At 45.2% G+C, this 24,998-nt stretch overlaps 1 protein-coding gene across 1 annotated transcript in view; it reads left to right on the forward strand.

Moving 5' to 3' along the window:
* Positions 1–24,998, forward strand: part of CTIF (cap binding complex dependent translation initiation factor) — a 328,641-nt gene that overhangs the window by 275,800 nt on the left and 27,843 nt on the right. The window contains exon 10 of the mRNA XM_065406541.1: positions 22,052–22,207. Within this exon, the coding sequence (XP_065262613.1) occupies positions 22,052–22,207 (156 nt within the window). The remainder of the gene's footprint in view (positions 1–22,051; positions 22,208–24,998) is intronic.

Raw genomic sequence — 24,998 nt, forward strand, 5'->3', positions numbered from 1 at the left:
GGGTGGAACATGGCAGCTATTTATTATACACACAATATTTTACGGCAGGAGGTGAAGAAGAATCCAGCTGAAACTCCTGGAGGGATTTTAGGTAAATCGAACATGACCCAAAGAAGATACCAAGTTAGCAGCCTTTTACTTCTGTGAAATGTTCTTTCTACGAACACAAGTGGTCATGACCCCTGTTTTAGAGCTCATCTGAAAGATGACTACTGTGATACTGTAATTTAAGTAGATGGGTGCAGGGAGTGGAGGTAGACAGTGTAACTTACAGGATGGAGTAATCCTAAATGGAGGCAGTTTAAGTGACACCGTGGAGTAATTCACTCTACTTTTACCTCTGGAGACCTGTATTCCAGTCTCATTTGCCGGTCTCATCCTTATCCAGAGGTTACCTTTCCACTCTATTCAATTTCTAGTAACAGAACTGATTATAGATCCCAGTTTGCTTCCATCCCACACAAATCTGATGTGTTTTCCCCCCACTGTCTGTCCCATCATTTCAAGGTCTCCACTCTGCTGTTTTTGACATGGGCCTTCATTTTAAGGGAATCTGTCACTGTTTTTCAAAGCCAGCTTCCCAGTGTGCTGGCTGAGGGTTGCCAGGGCAGAGCCCCGGCACCTCTGGGCTTGGCAGTTCATAGCCCCGGCACCTCTGGGCTTGGCAGTTCATAGCCCCGGCACCTCTGGGCTTGGCAGTTCAGAGCCCCGGCACCTCTGGGCCTGGCAGTTCAGAGCCCCGGCACCTCTGGGCTTGGCAGTTCAGAGCCCCGGCACCTCTGGGCCTGGCAGTTCAGAGCCCCGGCACCTCTGGGCCTGGCAGTTCAGAGCCCCGGCACCTCTGGGCTTGGCAGTTCAGAGCCCCGGCACCTCTGGGCCTGGCAGTTCAGAGCCCCGGCACCTCTGGGCTTGGCAGTTCAGAGCCCCGGCACCTCTGGGCCTGGCAGTTCAGAGCCCCGGCACCTCTGGGCTTGGCTGTTCAGAGCCCCGGCACCTCTGGGCTTGGCTGTTCATAGCCCCGGCACCTCTGGGCTTGGCTGTTCAGAGCCCCGGCACCTCTGGGCTTGGCTGTTCAGAGCCCCGGCACCTCTGGGCCTGGCAGTTCAGAGCCCCGGCACCTCTGGGCTTGGCAGTTCAGAGCCCCGGCACCTCTGGGCCTGCTGCGTCAGATATGAAAGTAAAAATAATTGCTGGAGTTCCGGCACCTAATTGCTTGAGCCCCGGCATCTCTTTCGTTACAAATTAAGCACTGCAGCCTCCCACTCACTCTTGGTTGATTTGAAAGCTATTGCCTGCTCCATTGTAGAAACGTCTCTCATCGCTACGTGTACTGGACATTTGGGCATCATTACCCATCTCGACTTGTGAAGGGCCCAGGAAAGGAAACAATAGGGGCATCTTGTAGGTCAGGATTGGCAGAGGCATGTGGGGAAGATGGCAAAGTTCTGCCTGCATTATACCTGTCTCTAAGCAGGGTGGGTTCATCTTGAAATTCCACGAGCACCAAAATCACTTCTCCCCAATAGCTGGAATATGACGAAAATTTGTATTAACCCAGGTCCTGGAAGGTGGGGATAACAGCAATAAAATGGGAGGACGGCTCTCTCTGCAAGGTGGCAAAATCCTGTGGAGGAAAATTTTTAAAAGAACGGGGAAAGAGTTCTCCACTCAATCAATGAGCCCACTTAGGAGCAGAGTCCCAGCCTTTTCTCAGCAATTAACTACCTGTTTCCAAAGTATTGCCATAGCAATAGCTCTCCATGCATTATCCTTCTTTTCAAACAGTCTGAAGAGTACCTCTCGCTATAATTCGTTATCTGCCTTTGTCACTTATTACAAATGCTAATGTATTGCAGCTGAAATGGGGATTGTAGCAATGCACAAGCTAACCACCATTCCTTCCCACCCCTGGGTGAGGTATTCTTTTGGGGATTTGGCTGCAACTGAATTCTGCCCTTCTCCCTCCTCAAGAGGAAAGAAAAACAATAGCGAGAGAGTCTGTGATTTGCATGGGGCTTTGGTCTTTTCCCTTCCCCCTCTTTTTCCCTAGATTCCCTCCCCATACAAGAGTCCCTTTGCAGACTGTCCCCATAGATTCAAAGGGGCATTGGAGAAGGTTTTGCATTAGAATAACAGCTTAGTACTATACATGGTATTTGCTGGTCTTCTCATCCAGATTGTGTCTACCCCGTTCTCTTAGGGCTTGTCTACACTTACATTTTATAGCGCTCTAACTTGCTGGCTCAGGGGGGTGAAAAATCACCCCCTTGAGCGCAGCAAGTCTGAGTGCTTTAAAGCGCTAGTGTAGACAGGCTTCGGCGCTCGGAGCTAATCCCCCCGTGGAGATGGATTACCAGGAGCGCTGGGAGAGCTCTCTCCCAGCACTCGCGCGCGACCACACTCGCACTTCAAAGCGCTGCCGCGGGAGCGTTCCCACGGCAGTGCTTTGAAGTTTCCAGTGTAGACATAACCTTACTCATCTGAGAGCCTCTGCTAAGAGAGTGCTCCAGGATCTCTCGCACTGGTAGGTTAATGCCAACACTTTTGTATTTGAAAATCCATTTTTATATTCCCACTCAGGTATTGTGAAATTAGTAATTAACCAGCTGTCTGTGCACTCTTCTCAGAGAACTCAGGAACATTACTGAATCATGCCATATGAGGTGGGTAATTGTCATGATCCCCATTTTACAGCTGAACAAACAGAGGCACAGAGAGGTTACGACCTAAATTTCCTTAAGTGTCCACTAAATTTGGGGCCTCAATTTTAGGATGCCCAAATAGAGACACCTAAATACCTGATTTTTCAGATGTGATGAGTACCCGCAGCTGCCGTTGGCTTCAGTCAGTGTATCTCTGAAAATCAGGCCCTTGACGTCTCAAGGTAGGCACCCAGACAATTGAAGAACCTAAAATTAATGGATGGTTTTGAAAATTTGGTCCTAAGTGACTTGCTCAGGATCTCCCAGCAAGTCTTTGGCAGAGCCAGGAACTATAATCCCGATCTTCTGATTTTAGCCTCCTACCCACCCTCACCCTCCTCATAACCACGTACAATGGAGAAGAGCAAGTAATAGTTCTTCACTGAGCAGAGTGTCTTTCTTGTACAGGCAGGACTTGAGAAATCCATGTCCCAGTGGGAAGATTTCTCTGGTGACTGTAGGATCTTAATGGCTGGTCTGTACTGGGAAGTTAAGTCGGCATAGCCACATCACTCAGGGTTGTGAAAAATCCACCCCCTGGAGCGATGTAGTTAAGCTGACCTAACCGGTGTGGGTTCTTCCATCAACCAAGCTAATGCCTCTTGGTGGATTACTTATGCGGATGGGAGGACCCCTCCTGTCTGTGCAGATAGCGTCTACACTGAAGTGCTACAGCAGGGCAACTGGAGCACTGCAGCTGTGCCAATGTAGTGTTTCAAATGTAGACAAGCCCTAAGCAAGCTGCTTCTGGAGAATTTGCAGCTTTCTTTAAAAAAAAAAAAAAAAAAAATCCTATGAATTGTGAGTCCAAATGTGACCTCACTATAAACTGACCGAGTGCTGCTTTTCTGGGCCTGCAGACAGCTGATGTTCAAAGCTCTCCCAACCCCATGGAGCAGCAGAATGAAACTGACAAGACTGGTCACTGCTTCAGTGCCCTCCGGGTAGCCGCAAAACTGTCCGAGGAATGTTCGCTTTATGCTGCTAACATTGATGCTGCTGAGGAAATCTCTCAGCATGGGCAGAGGCAGGCAGTGTAATTAGTCACAAGGGAAGAGGACTGAAAAACAAAGAGTAATGCGGAGGTCGAGTAGTAGAGGCCTCAGCCAGGGGTAGAGGAGCGGAGAACTTCTCTCTCAGCAGTAAATGTTCTAGGGAGGGCAGAGAGCAGGCCCATCAGTACTTCCAGGGAGCTTTAGAGTGTGTGGAAGAGAGAGAAAGCTCCTTTCCCTTCCAGCAGCAGGTATCTGAAGGTTCATATTTATTAGACACCGGCTAACCAGAGGCAGATAGCAAAGATGGAGCCCACAAGCAGGGTCAAGGGAGAGCACCCCGGTAGGAATCCAAGAAATCTCCTCAGTCTTTGCATCTGGTGATGACAAGGGGGCTGAACTTATCACCAGGCTGTTCTCCTGGACCCTCTTTTATATCTGCCTCTGGTCATAGTTGACTGGAGTATTGTTAAAGCCCTGGCCACAGAATTTCCTGTTTTGTCCAAAAAAAAACAAACAAAAAAAACTTGTAAGGATTTTGTGGCTAAAGAATCGCACTGGTTGTCAGGAGATCTTGGTTGTAGTCCCAGCTCTGCAGCAGATTTGCTGTGTGACCTTGGGCAAGTCACCTCAGCTCTCTCTCCCTCTGTAAACTACTGCTGATGATACTTGCCAGCTCAGAGGGCGGTTGTGAGGCTTCATTCATTAACGTTCAGAAAATGCTTAGAGATCCTTGGCTGGAAGGTGCTGTAGGATCGCAGAGTGCAGTGGTGGGGATGGTGGTGAAAGGTACACGTTAAAGGCAGCTGCTTGCTCTTGTGGGTCCTGCCAACGTAGATGAAACATACTCAAACAGGAGGAGAGAGGAAACTGTGTATGACAATGTCAATGTAATTATAGCTTAGAGGAAACACAGTGCTGAGAGTCCGGTGGAGTGAAATGCTGAAGCACGGAAGGTGCAGAGTTGAGGTTCAGAACAGCACCCAGAGGTTTAGATGGTTATCCTGTGCCAAGTTTTCAATAGCTCTCCTTTGTATGGTAATAATAATAATGTGTGCTTATGTTACACTCTCCACGCATAGTTCCCAAAGCACTTCACAGAAGTAGTAATATTCCCATTTTACAGATGGAGGAACTGAGCACATACGTGACATGTTCATACAGTGAGTCCATAGTAGAGCTGAAAATATAACTCAGGTCTCCTGCCTCCCGTCCCTGTGATCTGTCTACTAGACCAGGGGTTCTCAACCTTTTTCTTTCTGAGGCCCCCCCAACACGATATAAAAACTCCACGGCCCACCTGTGCCACAATAACTGGTTTTCTGCATATAAAAGCCAGGGCCGGAGGCAGCAAGGAGGGCAATTGCCCGGGCCTCACGCCACAGAGCCCCTGCAAAGCTAAGTTGCTCAGGCTTTGGCTTCAGCCCCAGGTGGCAGGGCTCAGGGCCCCAGGCTTCAGCCCCATGAGGTGGGGCTTCGACTTTCTGCCTTGGGCCCCAGCAAATCTAATGCCGGCCCTGCTTGGAGGACCCCCTGAAACCTGATCATGGCCCCCCAGGGGGCCCCGGACTCCCGGTTGAGAACCATTGTACTAGACCACAGTTGCCCCATCTGTAAATAAAGCTGGTCTGTTTCTGAGACAGTGACTTATTCTGATTTGGCTTCCCTAATCATTCAGTTGCACTGGCTTTTCTCTCTCTCCCAAACCCCCCACATCCAACCCTGCTTTTCCTTTTCCTCTATAGTGTTAATAATCCCTGGGACAGGAATGGCACAGTGCTCTCCGGAGCCTGGAATTTTAATATGACTCATCACTTGCACTCCTATCCCCCACAAAACTAAGGATAGAAAATCCATCCGCTGTTGCAAGGGCTAAAGCAACATCTACAAATAAATCCAGTTCTTGGCTCCCCTCTGGTTGCTGCATAACTTTAAAAAAAGAAATTCAGATGGATACACTTGTGCCCTCCTCTTCCTTTCCCCTCCCCCACACCCCCTCTCCATCAGATTACAGCCCCTTGCTGAATACAGCAATGAGCGCTTGGTTACTCTCATGCACAGCAGAAGTGTAGATTTATTTTTGTAGATCCATATTTACGGTCAAGAGCCTGAAAGTCTCACCTGCAAATCCATTGGCTCTAAGGTAGCAGGGGACTCACAAAAGAGCAGCTGGTCTTGCTGTTCTCTTCTGCTTTTAAGCAGCATGACAATGTGTGACTTGACAGGCCTGGATTTTTGGAATATGTGAATGCAGAAAGAGCCGGCCGGGTAAGCTATCAATGCAGAAAGAGCCGGCCGGGTAAGCTATCAATGCAGAAAGAGCCGGCCGGGTAAGCTATCAATGCAGAAAGAGCCGGCCGGGTAAGCTATCAGTGCAGAAAGAGCCGGCCGGGTAAGCTATCAATGCAGAAAGAGACGGCCGGGTAAGCTATCAATGCAGAAAGAGACGGCCGGGTAAGCTATCAATGCAGAAAGAGACGGCCGGGTAAGCTATCAGTGCAGAAAGAGCCGGCCGGGTAAGCTATCAATGCAAAAAGAGCCGGCCGGGTAAGCTATCAATGCAGAAAGAGCCGGCCGGGTAAGCTATCAATGCAGAAAGAGCCGGCCGGGTAAGCTATCAATGCAGAAAGAGACGGCCGGGTAAGCTATCAGTGCAGAAAGAGCCGGCCGGGTAAGATATCAATGCAGAAAGAGCCGGCCGGGTAAGCTATCAGTGCAGAAAGAGCCGGCCGGGTAAGCTATCAATGCAGAAAGAGCCGGCCGGGTAAGCTATCAATGCAGAAAGAGCCGGCCGGGTAAGCTATCAGTGCAGAAAGAGCCGGCCGGGTAAGCTATCAATGCAGAAAGAGCCGGCCGGGTAAGCTATCAGTGCAGAAAGAGCCGGCCGGGTAAGCTATCAATGCAAGTTTTGCTCATCAAGATAAGTGGCACCTCTCTCTTCCTTCTCTGTATTTTCTGTATGAAATTTGTGGGGTGTGTGAAGAAAACAGATTAATGGCCCCGCTGACTTAAGGCCGGTTGATCCAGAGGATAAATACAGCAAAGCCATTGTGTACTCCAACCATTAGCACCAGCTTTTCGAGTCCCAGGAGAGTTCGTTCTCCAAGATCCAGTCACGGCTTGGTCTTTCTGCTGAGGCTGCCAGAAAAAGATGCTAATTCGACTGGCACCTGTTCACTGAGACCCAGACTGAGGCCATGAAAGCCACTTAACACAGACCACCAAACAGGCCTCAGAGGGTCACTGCTTTCACTCACTTCCCACCTAGCCTGGATTTGAAGTGCCAGCCTAGAGGTGAACGCTCTGTAGCCATTACCTATCTCTGTTTATTTATGACTTGGGAGGGGGAGATGAGGACTCCCTCTTGGTCTCATTTTCAATATGGGACTGGAAGTAGGCAGTGCTTTAAAGTATGCCACCATCATGATTTGGCCCTCATCTCCCAGCTTGAGAGCCTGGCTTTTCCTTGATGCTGTCCGGCGGGTGGACCTGGTTTTATGCTTTACCCTTGGAGATTATGAGAATCCTTTGAGGGACTTTATTGCTCCGACATTGGGACACTCTGTCCGTGATCCGCGCTGCTCCTCAGAACTAATAGATGCTCACAAACAGGGGCACTTAGAACCATCCAATCCTCTTAATCACAGGGCACCATGGCATACGTGTGAAGCAGCGGAGTGGAGTGCTAGAGTGTCCTTAGTGTGCTTGACTGAGGAGGGGGGAAGGGCTGCCCTGAGACAGACAGGAAGAATGATCTGGTGGCTAAGGCACTGGGCTGGACTCAGGAGAGCTGGGTTCAATTTCCTCCTCTGTTACAGACTCCCTATGTGGGTTTGGGCAGCTCACTCACTGTTTCTGTCAAATGGAGATGATAATATTTCCTTTTGCGCACCCTTCGCCTGTCTTTGTCTATTTAGACTGTAAGTTCTCCAGGGCAGGGACTACTTACTACAGTGCCTAGTGGGACCCTGATTTTGGCTAAGGCCTCTAAGTGCTACTGTTCATAATCGGTTGAGTCCTAGAGCATCTGATGGTGGGGTGGTGTTGGAGGGATACAGAGTGGGGTTTGCCACAGTAAATTTCTGAAGGGTTTTTTTGGAAAGCCCTGGGAGGGAGTTGTAATAACTGGAAACTGTATTTAATAGTAATCGGTAGTGGAGGTGAAAATGACAAAGGGCGGGTGCTTTCCTTGCTAGCGTCAGCCAGTTCTCCCCTCTGAGCTGTTTTATATATTGCGGACACTTTCCAAGCAGCCATTTAAGGCTTCAGCCTTTTGTAGCACATTGGCAATAAGATGAAGTATTTAGCACACTCTCTCTCTCTCAAGTTTTTATATAGTGTCTATCACCGTGATATCGAAGCTCAGTTTTGTTTTTTTTACGCGGTATTTCTGACTCAGTATTCCCTGCTTCCATGCCAATAACTAAGCAAACAGTATAGCTGCCAGAGGAAGAGCCATGTGTTTAGAGACCAACAAGCTCAAATGTGTGATTGATTTTTTTTCCCTTTATAAGTGCCGATGCTTAAATTAACCCTCATTTTGATGCCACTGTAAACTTTTACCCTCCAAATTGGTGCTGATCCAGTAACCCGGCAGGGAGTTACTGGGCACTGAGCAAACCTATTTGGGAACCATATTAAAAGATGTTGCAAAGTTTCTAGTCGTGAATTATTGGCCTGGATGGAGACTTAAACACCCATAACAGAGGGAAGTGTAGGCTTCCTTGCCACCCCCAGCTCTGCTGACCAGTGCAAAGTAGAAGTGGGGCCGGGACAAGGAATCTTCCTTCCCCGGGCCCATGGAGAGGCCAGCACTGCCAGCTGTGTTAGCCCCTCCCAGTCCTTGTCCTCAGAAAGTACAAGGACAGGGATTGGGGCTGAGTCCAAGAGAGTGAGAGCAGCTCCTTGTGATTTTTGTCCCTTTTGAGCACCCTCGGCAGGCCATCCACCGCTAGCCAAGGGTAATTAAGCACATTCTTTGCTTGGAGGTATAATTTGCCCTATCAGAGCTCTTCCTTCCAGTCTGGAACCTCTTGAGATGCCCCTTGCACTTTCCCCATTTGCTGCGTGGTTTTGTAACAATCTTTTCTCCAGGTCGGAGGGGTACGTGAGATCAAACCTGCTACGTGGTATAAATAGGATGTATTTTAATCTGTGGGCGCTGGAGGAAAGCAATCTGGTGAGTGTACTTGGACTATCTGGAGTCCAAGACATCTTCAGATTAGTAATACAGTTCGTTTTTAAAAATATAGTCAAGTTGATGAAAGATAACTTGCTCATTGCCCTGACATCACAACCTGAGCATGCGGAGCAAGCCAATCTGCCTCCCAGAGGTTATTTTTTCTGGGTTAAGAAAGCATTTCTATAGCAAATTAAATTTCGTTGAGGGGGAGGGGTATCTCTTACATGTTGTTTAATTATAACTGTCAGTGTGTATCCCAGCCTCCTGAAGTCTTTGCCTCTTTGTTCCACGTTAGAATGGTGTTTTCATGGTGCACACTCACACTGGTAGTTTTGAGCGTCCATTCTTCCAGCAGAGCTAATGCATAGTCAATAAGAGTGGCAGCACAGGCTAGTGGTTAGCGCACTGGACTATGAGTTGGGAGAGCCGAGTGCTATTCTCAACTCTGCTACTGACCTGCTGTATGCCACTGGGCAACTCTCTCTGCTCAGTTTCACTGTCTTGTCTATTTAGACTGTGCATTCGTACAGTGCCTAGCGCAATGGAGCTCCATCTCAGTGGGAGCCCTATGTGCTCCTGTAATGCAATCATTTTGGTTGCTGGGAGTTTTGTGGCCAGTTGAGTTGTTTTTTTTAATCCAAATGGAATAATGTCCTTTTCTCCCAACGTCTGCAGTGTGATGTTTTGTTCATCCTCATAAGTGCCATGCTGCTAGTGAATGCTGCTGTCTAATGGACAGATTCACATTGGCACTAGACCCTCTGCACCACTTAAGCTCAGCATAGAGACTGCATAAGGGGTTTGACAGGTTGAGCAGCCCTGTATGCTATGCAGTTATTCTCCCCAGTTGTTTATATAGAACGGGAGCAAAAGGTGAAGATGGGGATGGTCTGGGGATGGGCCAGAAAAGCCAATGTGAACTGCAGGCGTTCAACACTCTTGAAAGGCCAGGTCAACTCTTTGCTGTCTAACTTTAGTCACTCCTGCTTGAAAATCTTGTCCCCTACTTAAAATGTATTTTAAAATTTACCGAGGATTTATCCCAGCTTCCTGCACATCGGTGATGTGAGAGCCTTCACTAATACAGCCTGAAACAATCTTCCTGTATCTCAGCACCTCATTGACCTCACCAGCTCATCTCCAGTCTGCACACTGAGCTCTCTCCCCCAGCTGTACTTCTTGGATTTCCATCTCAGCTATTATTTATTATTTAGCAGTAGAAAGTGTTGTGGGGCCCTGTGCGTATGGAAGATGCTACATTAAATAAAGTTGTTTGGACACAAAATGTCACATAAATGCTAAGCATGATAAATAGAGCGGAGTGACTAATTTGATACAAATAATACATCAAACTAATTTAGTGCTTCTGGAATTTGGGGCTGGTTCCTCCATCCAGTGAAGGATGTCACTGATACCTATAATCCTCAGGTGGCCAAAGCATTCTGGTGGCATGCTAAATGCTTGGAAGTGCCTGAGACCTGGTTTCTCTGAACCAGAATGAAGATTCAGTGGTAGGATATCTTCATTTTCATTTGCATGCAGATCTGAAAAGAGATCCCATGATCCTGATCGGGTCAAAGGGATGCAGTTTATAGGTCAGCAACCAAGTCCACCCCAAAACCTTAATTTAATTCATATTAAACCAGCAATTATTCACAGTTTTAACAATCAAAACCTGACTTTGCCAAAATCTGATCTCTAAAATGGATGCTCCTGGCAGTGCCTGAGAGAAGAAATAGGATTTGACAGAATTAGGACAGGTTTTTTTTTGTTACCCAAAAAAAAAAAAAAAATCTTGTCATGCTAGGAATGTAGATTTTAAAGTTGCATGGATATTTCAAAAAAGCATTGTGTGAAAATGCACGTCTGTCTAGGCTAAAGTGTAGAAATTGGCTCTTTTTTCTCTTTTCAGTCACTTTTCTAATGTGTTTGTGTATATACTGCTCTCTATATATTATTAATATATATTGCTTAGTGGTAGAGTGAAGGAGAATGGCTTGTACTGAAAGTTCCAGGACAACGCAGTGGTAAAGACTGAGGTCTCTTATACTTAACCTTACAGATGAGAGACAGGAGAGCCTGTGGCAATGTTCCTCCTTTTCCTATGAGCATACAGAGCCTTACTTACACTCAGTTACACCAGTGTAAATCCATACTATCTCCAGGGGAGTTACTCCAGATTTACACCAGTACAAGCAGAACTGGGCTTACAGTCTCCCCATAAATAAAACAAAAATGTTGCTCTCTTGCTAGTTATCCTTCTCCATCAAGCACTGCTTGTATTCTTGCTTTAAACTATGGAAATGCTGAAGAAAGAGCCCTTAACTGGTCCCGGTACCTGGGAGGTCATCACATGATGAATCCCTTAATGTTCCTAAAGTGCTCAGAGGAGGAGACGTGCTATTTAAGCACTAAAAAATAGCATTTATTTGCATGCCAACAGCCTACCTGGCCCTGCACAGAGCACACAGGAAGATACAGTCACAGCCCCAAGGGGGCCTACCTGCTAAAAACCAAGGGTAGAAGAAGTTGGTGTAAAAAGCACAGTGAGGTTTTTAAGAGAGGTTCAGTAAAGGCTGCTTTACCTCTGTCAGCAGGGATGCCTCAGTTAGAATAACAGAACAGCTGGAAAAGGTAGCCACACTGACTTAACACATTAGTTCTCATTCGAGCGTTTCAGCGACAGCTGTTTGCAGTGCGGATTGTGGCTTGGAGGCTGGCCGTGCTGTAGGTGAATGGGACTGTTGGCCGATTGTGGTCCGAAAGGGCTCTCTCGCCCTCCTAGGTGGAGGACAGCGTGAGACGCAGATGAGTGATCTTACGGGTGGGAAACAAACGAAACGGCAGTGATCCAGTGAGGCCTTTTGAGTCGCTTGGATTTGCTCTCATGGAAGCGCTGGATGCTTTGTGAAACCGATAGCCAGGTCCTGGTGTTGAGTGGCTGTGTGTGCAGTGTTGCCAGACCATGTTTATGGGAAAGCTGGCAGCTGCTTTTCTTCACCATGGGCTCTGCTGGTTGTGTGGGCTTTGTTTGTTTGCTCCTTGGGACAGGGGAGCTTTATTTCTATCCTTGCCACGCCAAGCGCACTGTCAGCACTTATAATAACAATACTGTGGGTACAACCAGGCACAGTACTGGTACGTGCCATGCAGAGGCCCCCAGGCCAGCCTCTGCCACTTTTGATCTTCTCCAGAGCAAGGGGTGCAAATCAGGCCAAGGAGTGTGCAGGTTTTATTGGAAGAGTTCATTAGCGAGTAGGTGAAATTGGAGCCCGAATTAATTTTTTGTTTGTCTGGCTTAGGCTTTAAGTAGGCTACAACTGTAACAGAGTCAGGGGACCTGGTTACTGTTTGGTTTAAAGCTGTAGAATAGGCAGAACTGAACGGGGTCCCTGAAATATGAAATAGGTCTAAGAGAGGTGTGAGTTCTAGGAGGAGCCTCATCTAAATGATGCTGACTCTGAATCATAATGATCACACCTTTCAGACCAGGTTTGCTACAAACTTAAACAAGCAGTTGCAGAAACAAAACACTGCAAATCCCAGATAAACAAGGGATAGAAATAGCTATTGACTTAAGTCCCCTGAATCATTTCCCCCCATTGTAGAAGGCAGTAGTAACTTCTAATAAAAGTTTATTTACTTCATCATCATCATCATCATGATGTTCCTATTACACCTCTGGCGTTTAGGGCAGCGACAAAGCTCCTCCACTCCTGTCTGCTTCTGGCAAGTCTTTCAATAGTTTCCCAGCTGTGCTCCAGGTTTTTCAGCTCGACTTCCACAGCTCTTCACCATGTTGTTTTTGGGCGGCCTTGTTTTCGCTTGCCTTCAGGTGCCCATCTTATTGCTACGCTGGTGATGGAATCAGTTTCCATCCGAAGCACATGACCGATCCATCTCCAACGGCTCCTGGCAATGACGGTGCTCAGATCCTCTTGGCTGCACTGTGTCAATAGATCTTGGTTTGAGATTGTTCTGGGCGATACAGAGGATTTTTCTGAGACAGGTTGTATGGAATGAAGACAGTTTGGACATGTCATACTTTCTCATTCCCCAGCATTCTGCACTATCAAGTAGTGTTGAAAGTACGCAGCTCTGATAAATCTTGAGTTTGGTTTTGGTGTTGTATTTTGATGATTTCCAGACTGTATTTAAGCTCCTGAAGGTGTTCCTGGCTTTACTGATTTTTGTTCCGGATGTCCTGGGTTGTTCCACTGTCCTGGCTGATGGTGCTGCCCAAGTACGTGAATGTTTCAACACTGGTGAGAACATAATCCTCTATCCGTACTGGTGATGGTGAGGCAATATTAAAGGTCATGGTAGCTGTCTTATTGCAGTTGATTTTCAGTCCAATTTGCTGGCTGAATGCATTGAGTCAGGTTGTTTTTTCTTGTATATGGTGTTGGGTATGTGATAGGAGAGCGACATCATCTGCGAAGTCCAGATCTTCAAGGGATGAGAAGAGTGTCCATTTAATGCTTCTTGACATGTCTTCTGTTGTACGCCGCATTACCCAGTCGAGGGCAATGTTGAAGAGGATTGCAGACATGACACACCCCTGACGTATTCCTGTTTTGACTTCAAAACAGCTCACTGTGATCGACACTGCATGTAAAGTTGAAATAGAAGCTTTTGATGACATTGATTATACGGAAAGGAATTCCATATGCCCGCAGAATACACCATAGGTTGGTCCTGTGAATGCTATTAAAAGCCTTCTCAAAGTCTATGAAATTTATGTAGAGTTGCCATTGCCATTCTAAGCACTGTTCTATTATGTTTCATAGAATGAAGATCTGGTCTGTGCATTCACGCCCTTTCCGAAAACCAGCTTGGTTTTTTTCTGAGAACGCTATCAACTGCCTCTGATATACGCTGAACTATAATCTTACGCAATACTTAGCTTGGCACAGCTAAAAGTGTGATACCACGCCAGTTATTACAATCACTGAGAGTTCCTTTCTTTGGTATCTTCACTATAAGCCCATTGGTCCACTCATCTGGCACTTTTTCCCTTTCCCAGACTGATGTAAACAGAGGGGCCAGGATAGATGCTTCTAATTTAGGATTTACCTTGAACAATTCTGCATTCAAGTTATCCTTTCCAGGAGCTTTCCCATTTTTTAAGGATTTGATGGCTTGAATGATCACTTCCTTAGTTGGGGTGTCTGTGTTGATATCAAGATCTTCTTCTACCTCCTGGATGTTTGCTTCCTCTTTAGGTGGCTTCCTGTTCAGCAATTCTTTGAAATGCTCTGTCCAGCGCATTTCTTGTTCTTTTTTGGTTGTTAGTAGATGGCCTTGTTTGTTCCTCATGAGAGTGTTTGTTGGTGTCTGCCGTTTACCACAGATAAGCCACGTCATTTTGTAGATGGTTCCTTGTTCACCACGAGCAACTGCATCTTCTGCTTGTGTTGCCAGATGATGATTGATTATTTACTTCAGAAGGGCCTTAATCTACCCTGGGTCTTCATCATCAGCCCTCGCTCTTATCCGTAGATTTCAAAGTGCTTTACAAAGGAGAGCAGTATTATTATCCCCATCCTACAGATGGTGAAACTGAGGCACACAGAGGTGAGGTGACTTGCCCAAGGTCACCCAGCAGGCAGTGATAGAGCTGAGAATGGAACCCAGGTCTCCTTAGAGCCAGTCCAGTGCTTTACCCCTCCCCATCTTTGCTTAGTTGTCCCAATGACAGCTCTGCTATGAATCAAAGGAAGTTTATGACCAAAATATTTTAGCCCTGGCCCCATGATTTTTGTGTCGCTGATAAAGAAGAAAAGATGTTTCTGCTTCACAGAACTTACAGTCTAAAAAGATAGATATTACAGTTCAGATCCATCCAGTGGTAGTCAGGGTGAATCTCAAAGCAGGGCAGATGTTTGTATTTTTAAAATGAATTTCTTTGGAGGCGTTTCTCGGGAAGGCTTTGCTGAAGGGGAATGTGTGTTAAGCAGGAATTTGAAGGAAGCGCGTGTGGTGCAATGTCCCTTATGTGTTCTCTGCACAGTTCCAAAACTGCATCCTAACTCTCCCTGCAGTTTCCCAATAATCTGCTATGAATTACTTACAGTAAATAAGGAAAGGTGTATTTTCAGCTTGAAGTGTTTGAGCTGGCAACAAACCCACCTCTCCGGACACGATCAAGACATAAATCTCCCGGAATTTCTTATTTAAACTGTAAGGTATCCCAGCCTGGGTTTTTTATGATAGGTTTTTAGGGATGATAGAGGGACTGCCTACTTAAGGAAGTTTAAAAATACAAAACCGAGTTTGTGCATGAACCCATTGCATCTCTCAAGGTGAATCCGCAGGGGAGTTGAATATATACATGTCTCTTTTTCTCCCGTGCTTGCATGGAGCCGTTTTTGGCTTTGCGATCTAAAACACCGTGCCAGAGTTCATGTGGTTATCCCAAGCGGCTAAGAATTTCCCAGAATGCCCTGGGAATCTTTAGACATTAAATGGCTTTCAAACTGGATTGATGTGGTTCCATGCAGGAAATAGCAGTGCCTCAGTAAACATTGTCAGGCAGGAAACTGGGGTTTAAATGGAAGCCTCAGGATTTGAAGGGGAAGACACTGGGATTGGTGGAGGGTGTGTGAGATCCTGCAGCAAAATGCCAAAGGTCGGGTTGTGACTAGCACTGCTTGGCTGTGTAAGGAGATGATGAGAGTCCAAGGAGCCTTCCTCGGCTACACCAAAGGCGTAGTGCAGCTAGGAAGTGTAAACCCCACATGAAAGTAGAGCCTGTGCTCCCAAAAGGGGAGGAGAGAGGACAAGGCATTTCTCAGGGAGCCCCCAGGAGGAACTCAGGCTGAGGAGAATAGAGCTGTTCCTACTGCAGTGCGGCACATCCTCATACCACAGGGATGTGCCTTTAAAGGGATAGAGAGATGTCAGGTGCTGGCAGAGGAACCTCAGGAGTTGAGAAAGTGCCTGTCTCCATGGAACTGGAGCTGTCTTGCAGGCAGGGGCGGCCCTAGACTAGCTGCCAGCAACTGGCACCCTAGGCGAGCCATGCAATTGGCGCCCACACCCCCAAACCCCAAAGGCAGATCTAGGCTGAGGTTTTTGGTAAACTGGGAAACATTTTGCCCCTTTTTTCCTTTGAATGTTTTTTAAGCGTTTTTTTTTTTTTTTAAACAGAGGCTTAATTATTCGGTTTGTCCGTCTGTCCATCTGTCCAACCAACATTTCTGAGATCAGATAAAATAGAGACACAAAATTTTCAGAATAGATTTGTACACGACAGCTAGATGATATTTCAGTCCGATTTCAAATAAAAATGCATTAAAATGTTAATTATAATTTTTATTATTACAAATCCCAAATCATCCATTACGCTATCCTGCTTTAACTGCCATTACCACCACATCCTATATAGAAAGAAATAAGAAAACTCTTCAATGAACTTTAACCTGTATTTACAAAAAAACCACTCTGAATAAAAAACACTCTGTGCTCTTAAAACATGACTTTTCTTGCTTTAAGTTTTGAAAATTCAGTCACTAGTGCTTTTAGATCCAGTTTTGCAGATATTTCATGCTCTATTGACATTGTGGCAAGTCCAACAAGTCTCTCTTGCACCATTGTTGAACGCAGATATGTTTTTATCAATTTTAACTTTGAGAAGTTATGTTCCTCACTAGCTATGGAAACTGGCAAAGTTAAAAGAATGCGTAGAGCTATACAAATGTTTGGAAAACTGTCTGTGAATTTATTTTCACAAACAAACTTCAGTACTTCTTCAGGAGTGGAATTTTTCTTAAGTCGTCTGAAAAAGCCTGAAGCTCACTACACAAAATCTGTAGCATTAATGTCTTTTGAATGTTCATGAGTCAATGCCGACTCCAGTTTTATGCAAAATTCTCTTATCTGTTTTGCTGTTTTCTTTTGCAAGCTGTGGATATCATATAGAAAGCCAAATACTGACTCTAACTGCTGCATCTGTTGAAATCTTTCGTCAACCGAGTGAATAGCAGTATCAAGGACTGCGAAGTAGAAATTCACTTTGAACCTTTGTTTTGGGTTCTGAATGGGTGTGTCTCGTCCTTCATATGGAAATTGCTGTTTCTTTTGCTGAATGCGAACTGGCTCTGGTTCAAATTCTGTTGGAAAGTCTATTTCTTCAGCAAGCTTGAGAGAATCTACCAGTGTTCTTTCGAACCCTTCATCACTTCTGAATTCCTCCAGAATATTTTTAGTTTGCTGCAGTTTTTGAATAGCAGAATGTATGTTCAAGTTCTTTTCCTGAAGCTGCTTACTAGTGAGGTTAATCCCGAAAAGGATATTAAACCACAAAATGAGTGAAATCACAACTTTGAACTTGGAAAGGCTATTTGCAAGAGCTTCTGCATCTGAACGTGATGTATTGCCAGATGATCCAGTAAAGGTAGTATCATCAGAAATTTCAGTTAGAGCATCATAAATGTTTCCAAGTTCATAGCAAAGAGGCTTCAAAGCATCAGTGCGACTCTCCCATCTTGTCTGACTAAGTGGTTTCACAGTTAGAGAATTCACATGGCGAGTCAGAATCTCCCAACAGCGTGTTGAGCCTGAGAAAAACACATTGCACCAGGTCAAAGAAACTGCTTGCCTCCAAACAGCATCTAGCAGCATCATTGACAACCAGATTCAGAGATCCTTGCGCACTGCAAGGAACGAAAAAGGCCCTAGGATTGATTTCCATCATTCTCCTTTGCACACCATTGTCTTTACCCTTCATATTACTCCCATTTTCATAGCCTTGGCCACCTAGGTTTTCAACAGATAATGACATTGTTTCAAGCTCTTGTAGAATAGTTTGTCATAAATGCTCCAGTCATCTCCTTCAGTGGTACGAAACCCAAAAAATGTTCCTTTATGAGCACTTCAACATTATCTTCATCTGCAGACTTTTCCATATCCACAAAACGGATGATCATCATCATTTGTTCAACGTGACTCACATCTGGTGTACAGTCCAGTATTATTGAAAAGTATTTTGCAGAATGGGCAGCTTCTACAATTTTCTTTTATTGTCATTTGCTAGAATTTGAATCAGTTCATTCTGCATATTTTTCCTAAGTAATGAACCTGTGTTTCATGATCAGTTATTTTACATAGATGCTCCTTCATAACTGGATCAAACAAAGCTAGGTATTCAACAAATTTTTAAAAGTTTCCATTACCTGGAGTGTATAATTTTTCATTTCTACCATGACCGCGGAATGCTAAATTTTGCCCACCGAGAACTCTCACTAAAGCAATCAGGCAATCTAATATTTGTTGCCAATATTTTTCTTTTTCCTTGATCACGCATAAATTTTCTTCATTTATAGCTTTTCCTTTTTTCACTCATAATTCAAGTTCTTTTCAATTTTGAAAACATTCTAAATGTTTTGTACTTCTTTCATGTGAAGAGAGAATTGAAGATATGTTTTTCCAGTCCTTCGAACCATTTTTAGTAAGTGATGTACCAATTGCTTGATTTCTAAACAACTTGCAGCAAAAGCAAAACAGAGTCCTTCGACACTGAATATTGTAACCAGTTTCGATGAATTTCTTCCCTATTAATGAATTTCCTCTTGTAATGCTGAGCAGAGAATTTTCTTTTATTTCCATCCTTAGGGAAGGGAAATTCATGAACTTGTTCGGGTCCATGTTCCACGAGAATTTGCCGCACACTGTCATCACATCTGGGCCGTGAAGTTGGGTCCCCATACTGTAACTTGTTTGTAACTTCCTCATCCTTTTTTCGTTCTACTTCATTTACGTCAATTTATGCATGTGTCTCTGAAGGTGAATAAATTTTCTACACTTCCATATCAGTCTGATGCTGTGAGTTGCCTTCATCTAGAAGTAAGTTTCCATCATCTTGAGTTTCCAAACTGCTTTTTTGTGGACGTGAGCTTCTCTCATCTCGAAGTAATATACCCTCATCTTGATGTTCCAAACTGCTTCCATGCAGATGTGAGCTAACCTCCTCTCCAAGTAAAATTCCTTCATCTGGATGCTGTGAACTGCTTCCATCTTTATTTGGATTAAAGAGAAGATATTTCAGGAAGGATCCCTGCTGTTTTGCTTGGTCCTTTTCCTTCTCAACCTTTCATTTACGATACTCAGCTCCTGAGGGTTTTCTTTTTCCTCTTTCTGCCATGGGGCATTTGAATATTGTTATGTACTGTGCTCCCGACTGCAAGCATTATAGCGTTAAGGATGGCTGACACACCCACCACATGGCTGGCGATTTAAACCACATTGCAGCCATCCCAACACGTCTTTTCACTGCTTAAAGGTTCAATGATTAGTAACATACACTAACTTACCTATTGAAACAGTTAGTTACAGTGTTTACATGGAAACAAAATTACCTTTTTTGACGTTATAACCCGACACCGGTTGTTTGGAAAGTAATCCCCTTCCTCAAGGTTACCCACTTGGAGTGTGACATCATCACTTTTGTAGTCTATTAAGCGTTAACGCTGTTACTTTTCTTTTATGGACCGTATTTATTACATGTGAACCAGTTATAACAAAGAAAAGTTCATAATTATACAGCCCGATAATAACGCTAAGGTTTAATAACGCTTAAAGATACTCACATTTTGGATTTATAATGCTGAAAGACGTTATTCTTTATTCTTTGGCACCAAGAAACACAATTTTCCACAGTATTCGCTCAGTTCTTAACCATCTATCTGCGACGTGTGTTAAAATGACTGTTTGACATATATCAACTCGCGATATGTCCGCTCTACATGAATTTCCAGCTATGCGACCTTGCTGTATATTCGAGTTATGTGTCACTAGCATTGCAGCTCTTGCTGCTGGCGGATGTGTTTCATTGTGGCTGAGTTATTGCTTATCAAAATTGCGGAGTGGGTCAAGATGACCCACGTCACAAATTGAAAAAAAAATTCGCTAAAATATTATTTATTTTTGCAGTAAATAAAATATTTGACATATTAATACATTCTCAGAAATGTAGAGAAGTGAATTATAATTCATATTCCCTCCGTACGCGCAACAGCAATTGAAATAATGACATCTTTGTTATTTTATTTGTTTTTTTTTCATCTTTTTCATTTTTTTCTTTCTTTTTTTGTTTTTATTTGATTTTTTCCCTCGAATTTGGCGCCCCATTTATCTTGGTACCCTAGGCAACCCTAGGCAGCCTGCAGAGCCCCCTGGCTGCCCCTATGCGTAGGAGCCGGAGGGGGGACATGCCGCCGCTTCCAGGAGCCACGCAGAGCGGGACAAGCCTCTGACCCCACTCCCCGGCTGGAGCGCCGGAGCGGGGCAAGCCCTGGACCCCGCTCCCTGCCGGGAGCTCGAGGGCCAGATTAAAACATCCGGAGGGCCGGATATGGCCCCCGAGCCGTAGTTTGCCCACCCCTGCTATAGAGGGCTCATCAGTCTCTTGGTGGCCTACCCACCACCAGAGGGGGACAGAGGGCTACACCAAGTGGACAAGGCTTATGCTTCCAGCTGGAGACTGAATGCTCACTTTTGAGCATTAGGAGGGCGCTGATTGACATCTCTTGAGTCTTTTGCACATATTGTTGCATAATAAAATAAATCACAAATCTCTCACTTGGGTTTCTTCAGCAACTGCTTCACTTACATGCATTTAAACATCAGTACTTTGCACAGTTTATAAATCAGTACTCTTCTCGCGGGTGGCTCTTCTGCACAGCTGTCTCCACACTGTGCAGGTGCAGATTAGAGCATTGGGTGCAACAATGTATCCTTGTTAGTTTTAGTCAATAGGAATAAGCTGATGTAGAAAAGATACTTAAATAATTAGCATTTTAGTTGCTGGATTTCATGTATTGGGCAACACACATTGAACACACACTTCGCCTGTAGTTTTTTATGTTATACTTGAGAATGAACTTGTTCTGTAATTTTTCTCTGCATTATGTCAACTAAATTATAACCATAAGGAAAGGTACACCTCTACCTCGATATAACGCTGTTCTCGGGAGCCAAAAAATCTTACCGTGTTATAGGTGAAACCGCGTTATATTGAACTTGCTTTGATCCACCGGAGTGCACAGCCGCCTTTTTCCTCCCCCCCCCCCCCCCCCCCCCCCGCGGAGCACTGCTTTACCACGTTATATCCGAATTCATGTTATATCGGGTCGCGTTATATCAAGATAGAGGTGGAAATAAGCAGGCTGCTATAATATTTCTTGAAACAAGCTGCTATAACATCAAAAAGGGATTGAGGAAACATCCCCTTGTCCTGAGCACTATATACACTTGGATTATAGCATCGTAATTTTTATTTGGTCCCTGTAAAAGTAAAGTACCAAATTTCTTGTTTAAAAAGATGAAGATTGTGTTTTATTGTATTTTCTCTGTCATTCTTCTCTTCCCCATGTTCCTCACCTATTTATGTTCTTACTTTCTTTCCTTTGGCAGCCACCATTTTTGTCTATGGATTAAAGTAGAGGGCCAGTGGAGAGACACATAACTCGCTGTGCATCTGATCCTGACCTTGCTTCTGGAGTTGCATAATTCCCACAATCCTTCATTGTGGCAACAGTATGACACAGGAGGGGGTGACTTTTTAATGCCAACATTGTACTCTCCTGGTCCTCATCCAGGTGGGCAGTGGGCCAGTCCCCTGCTGTAATTTAGAGGGTGCCAAGGAGCAGTTGCAGCAGCCAAGAATCACCAGCGGCCCAGGGAAGCCCTGGTCCTAGCACAGGGGATAACGTGGTCCCTTTGGGTGCTAATTTTGAGAGAGGTGTAGACAGACTGAATTTACCTGTGGTGACATGAGTTCCCTTGAGCAGAAAAACCAGGCAGTATGTGTGCTGCCTGCATGGCTCGTGTGCCTTTTGTGTTTGCCACAGCCCCACTTTTTTGCATATTGAATTGAATACTCACATATGTTACAAAAGGCAGAAAGGCCAAAGGGAAGTTGTTTCTATTGCATTGTGCAGCTGCTGCTGCTATTTCTACAATACCTGCTTTATACTGTGTTGAAATTTCAGCCACTGCACTTACACTGAGTAATCCGCATGCTCATGACTAAAGTGACAGTCAGTCTGTCTCTCTCGCTCTCTCTCCCTCTCGTTTCAATTTCCTCTTTTCTTAATTCCCTCCCTAGACAGCCGTTGCCTCTTCCAGTGAGATGTGGTTTTGCTGATGCCGCCTGTTGTCTGTCCCCCTTGCAGAAAGATTTCACAATGCGGGAGGAGCTGCAGCAGCGCGACGTGGAGCGCTGGCTGGGGTTCATCACCTTTCTCTGCGAAGTCTTCGGCACCATGAGGAGCAACGCTGGGGAGCCCTTCCGAGTCCTTGTCTGTCCCATTTATACCTGCCTCAGGGAGGTAATGCCTCATTTTCTCACCCGTGTATTAGCTAAGCTGTTGAGTTACAATTCTGATGGTGTCCTTGGTTATTTATTCTTTCTTTTCAATTATTAACATTTCCCCTCCATCTCTCCCTTTGAATGATTCCGTTCTGGCATGGGCTTTTGGATCCTTCCGTCCTGCACAGCCCTTTGAATTAAAGCTCAGAGTCCCGAGACCCCATCCTTAAGGACACCAACCATGCAAAATCCAGCAGTACAAAAAGTGTTCTAGTTCGGAAAGGTAAATAACGCCCAACTCCAAACCACAGGGGACTAGGACACGCAGAATCATCTCACAGAGGGCAGTCTGAGGAAAGCAAAAGAGTGAGGTGGTGGTGTTGTTTATATTAAAATAGCACCTAGCCACCCCAACTGAGAGCAGGGCTGTATCATGATAGGTGCTGTATAAACCCATGTGATTTACCAGAAGAGACAATCCCTGCCCTGAGGAATCTACAGTCTAAATCAGGGGTGGGCAACCTACGTTTTAAGCCGGCCCACGAGCTCCCGCTTGGGAGTTGGGTCTGGGGCTTGCCCCACTCACAGTGGCATCTTTCCACTCACAGTGGTGTTGTTATGAGCTTAATGTTTACAACATGCCCTGGCACACCCAGACGAAAGTTGCTATGTAAGTACAAAATAATTACTCTTAGCGCTTCCCTTTTTTTGCGATTGTGTTTGTTTCAAGAGCAGAATTTATCTTGCTGCCAGTTATTTAGCTCTGTTGTTGTATGGGACTACAGAGGCACAGCTGATAAAATCGAGATTCACTGCTCCACTAAGTGGGCCATAAGATTGCTTTTCCTAAGAATGTCTTCTACAAGCAGCAGAAGACATAAAAGCTTTTAAATTGGCTGGAGAAAAGTTCTCTTCAACATTTAGATAATATTTTAACACTTTAGCTTATTTTTGTATTTGCAAATCTGAGGCTTCTGCCAAAGTCATTAAAGGTCGATGTCCCACCATGCTTTCTATCTATCCCCCCATCTCATTTAAATGATGGAAGGCAGTGTTGTCTAGTGGATAGTGCATTGGCCTAGGAGACCTGGATTCTGATCTTATCACTGCCACAAACACACAGAAATTAAGTGAGTCATTATTATAAGCTAGGAGAACCCAGAAGCCCTATCTGCCTAGCGACCCCAACCGAGAATATTGTCTAGTGTGTGTCACAACGTTGTCTAGTGTGTGTCACAAGTGTGACACACTGGGGAGTGTGTGCTAAACATCCCCTGCTGTGCTGATGCAGAAAGGATATGAATTGGTACAGACCCCAGCTGGGCAGCAGTACGAGTCATGCTTTTAGCTCTGAAGGTCCCTGGTTCAATTCCCAGTGTGTCAGTATCATGATAGGTACTGGGAATTGAACCAGGGACCTTCAAAGCTAAAAGCATGACAGGTAATGCTGCCCACCTGGGACCTGTACCAATTCATATCCTTTCTGCATCAGCACAGAGGGGGATGTTTAGCACACACTCCCCACTGTGTCACACTTGTGACACACACTAGACAATATTGTGACACATTCCCCCATGTGATGTTAATCATAGTAATGTAGGGCTGGAAAGGATCTTGAGAGGCCACCTAGTCCAGCCCTTTGTGCTGAGGCGGCACCAAGTAAACCTAGAGCATCCCTGACAGGTGTTTGTCTGACCTGTTCTTAAAAAACCTCCAATGGATGGGAATTCCACAAGCTCCCTTGATAACCTACTCCATTACTTAGCTATCCTTATAGTTGAAAAGTTTTTTCATAATATCTAACCTAAAAATCCATGCTGGCTATTGCTTATAACCCTATTATCCTCTAGATGGTTACAAATGGATTGTTTAATAATATGTTCTAGTGTGTTGTCAGTGTGACAGTTCAGGGCAACTGCCCCTGTATTCCACCTCCGTGGTGCCTCGAGGACTCTCAGTCCCACTCTCAGGCTTCCAGCTCCTCAACTGTCACCTCTCTTAGGGCGGAGACCCACGTCTCTCTCCCTCCTGAACGGGGGTTTTCCAGGCCGTACAGTTCTCTGCCAGCACTGTGACATCCCCAGCAAGCCAGTCTGCCTAAACAGGCCAGTGTCTGCACTTTGCTTTCTCTTCGAAGGCTATGAACAGCTGTGGTTTTCCGCAGTCACGAGTTAATGCACAGTCCTTTCTAAGCAAGCACATGTATTCTTAAGGTAAAAGCATTACAGAAAAAAACTTATTAAAACAATAAAAGTTCCTCTACACATGCTTACCAGAGGTCACCCATCAGTCTTATGGGGCCTCAATAGGCCAAAGTCCTTCCAACCCTTCCCAGGAAGGATTGGAGGCCCCCTTGGACAGAATGTTCTGTCTGCTTGCTGGATCAGAAAGCAGGGCCTGAGACAGTTTAAACTCAGGCTGTTTAGCCAAAAGTCCTGTCTTTGTCTGTTGGTCTCTGGAGAATCCAGTTTGAACCTGTAAATCCAAGCCTCTGCTGATCATTGTACCTCACTGAAGGGGTTACAATCTGGGAGAATTTGCCCAATCATCCCCCCACGCTTCTTAATTCCTGGAGGAACTGTGGTCACCCTACCCCATGGAATTACAATCTGTGGCCAAATAATACGTAAATGTAATACTGTAAACTCTCCCAAAGATATTGCAAGAAATTGCCGTATCTGTCGTCCCAATGAGTATGTGGGGGCTTTGTATGAAACCCAATGTGAATTAAAATTCATTTGGATAACAGAAAATGAATTCAGAATACCAGTGATTCAGTATCAGCAAGGATACTTTAAAATCTCTAAATA

Source organism: Emys orbicularis, chromosome 6 (assembly GCF_028017835.1).
Source record: "Emys orbicularis isolate rEmyOrb1 chromosome 6, rEmyOrb1.hap1, whole genome shotgun sequence".
Classification (NCBI taxonomy): domain Eukaryota; kingdom Metazoa; phylum Chordata; order Testudines; family Emydidae; genus Emys; species Emys orbicularis.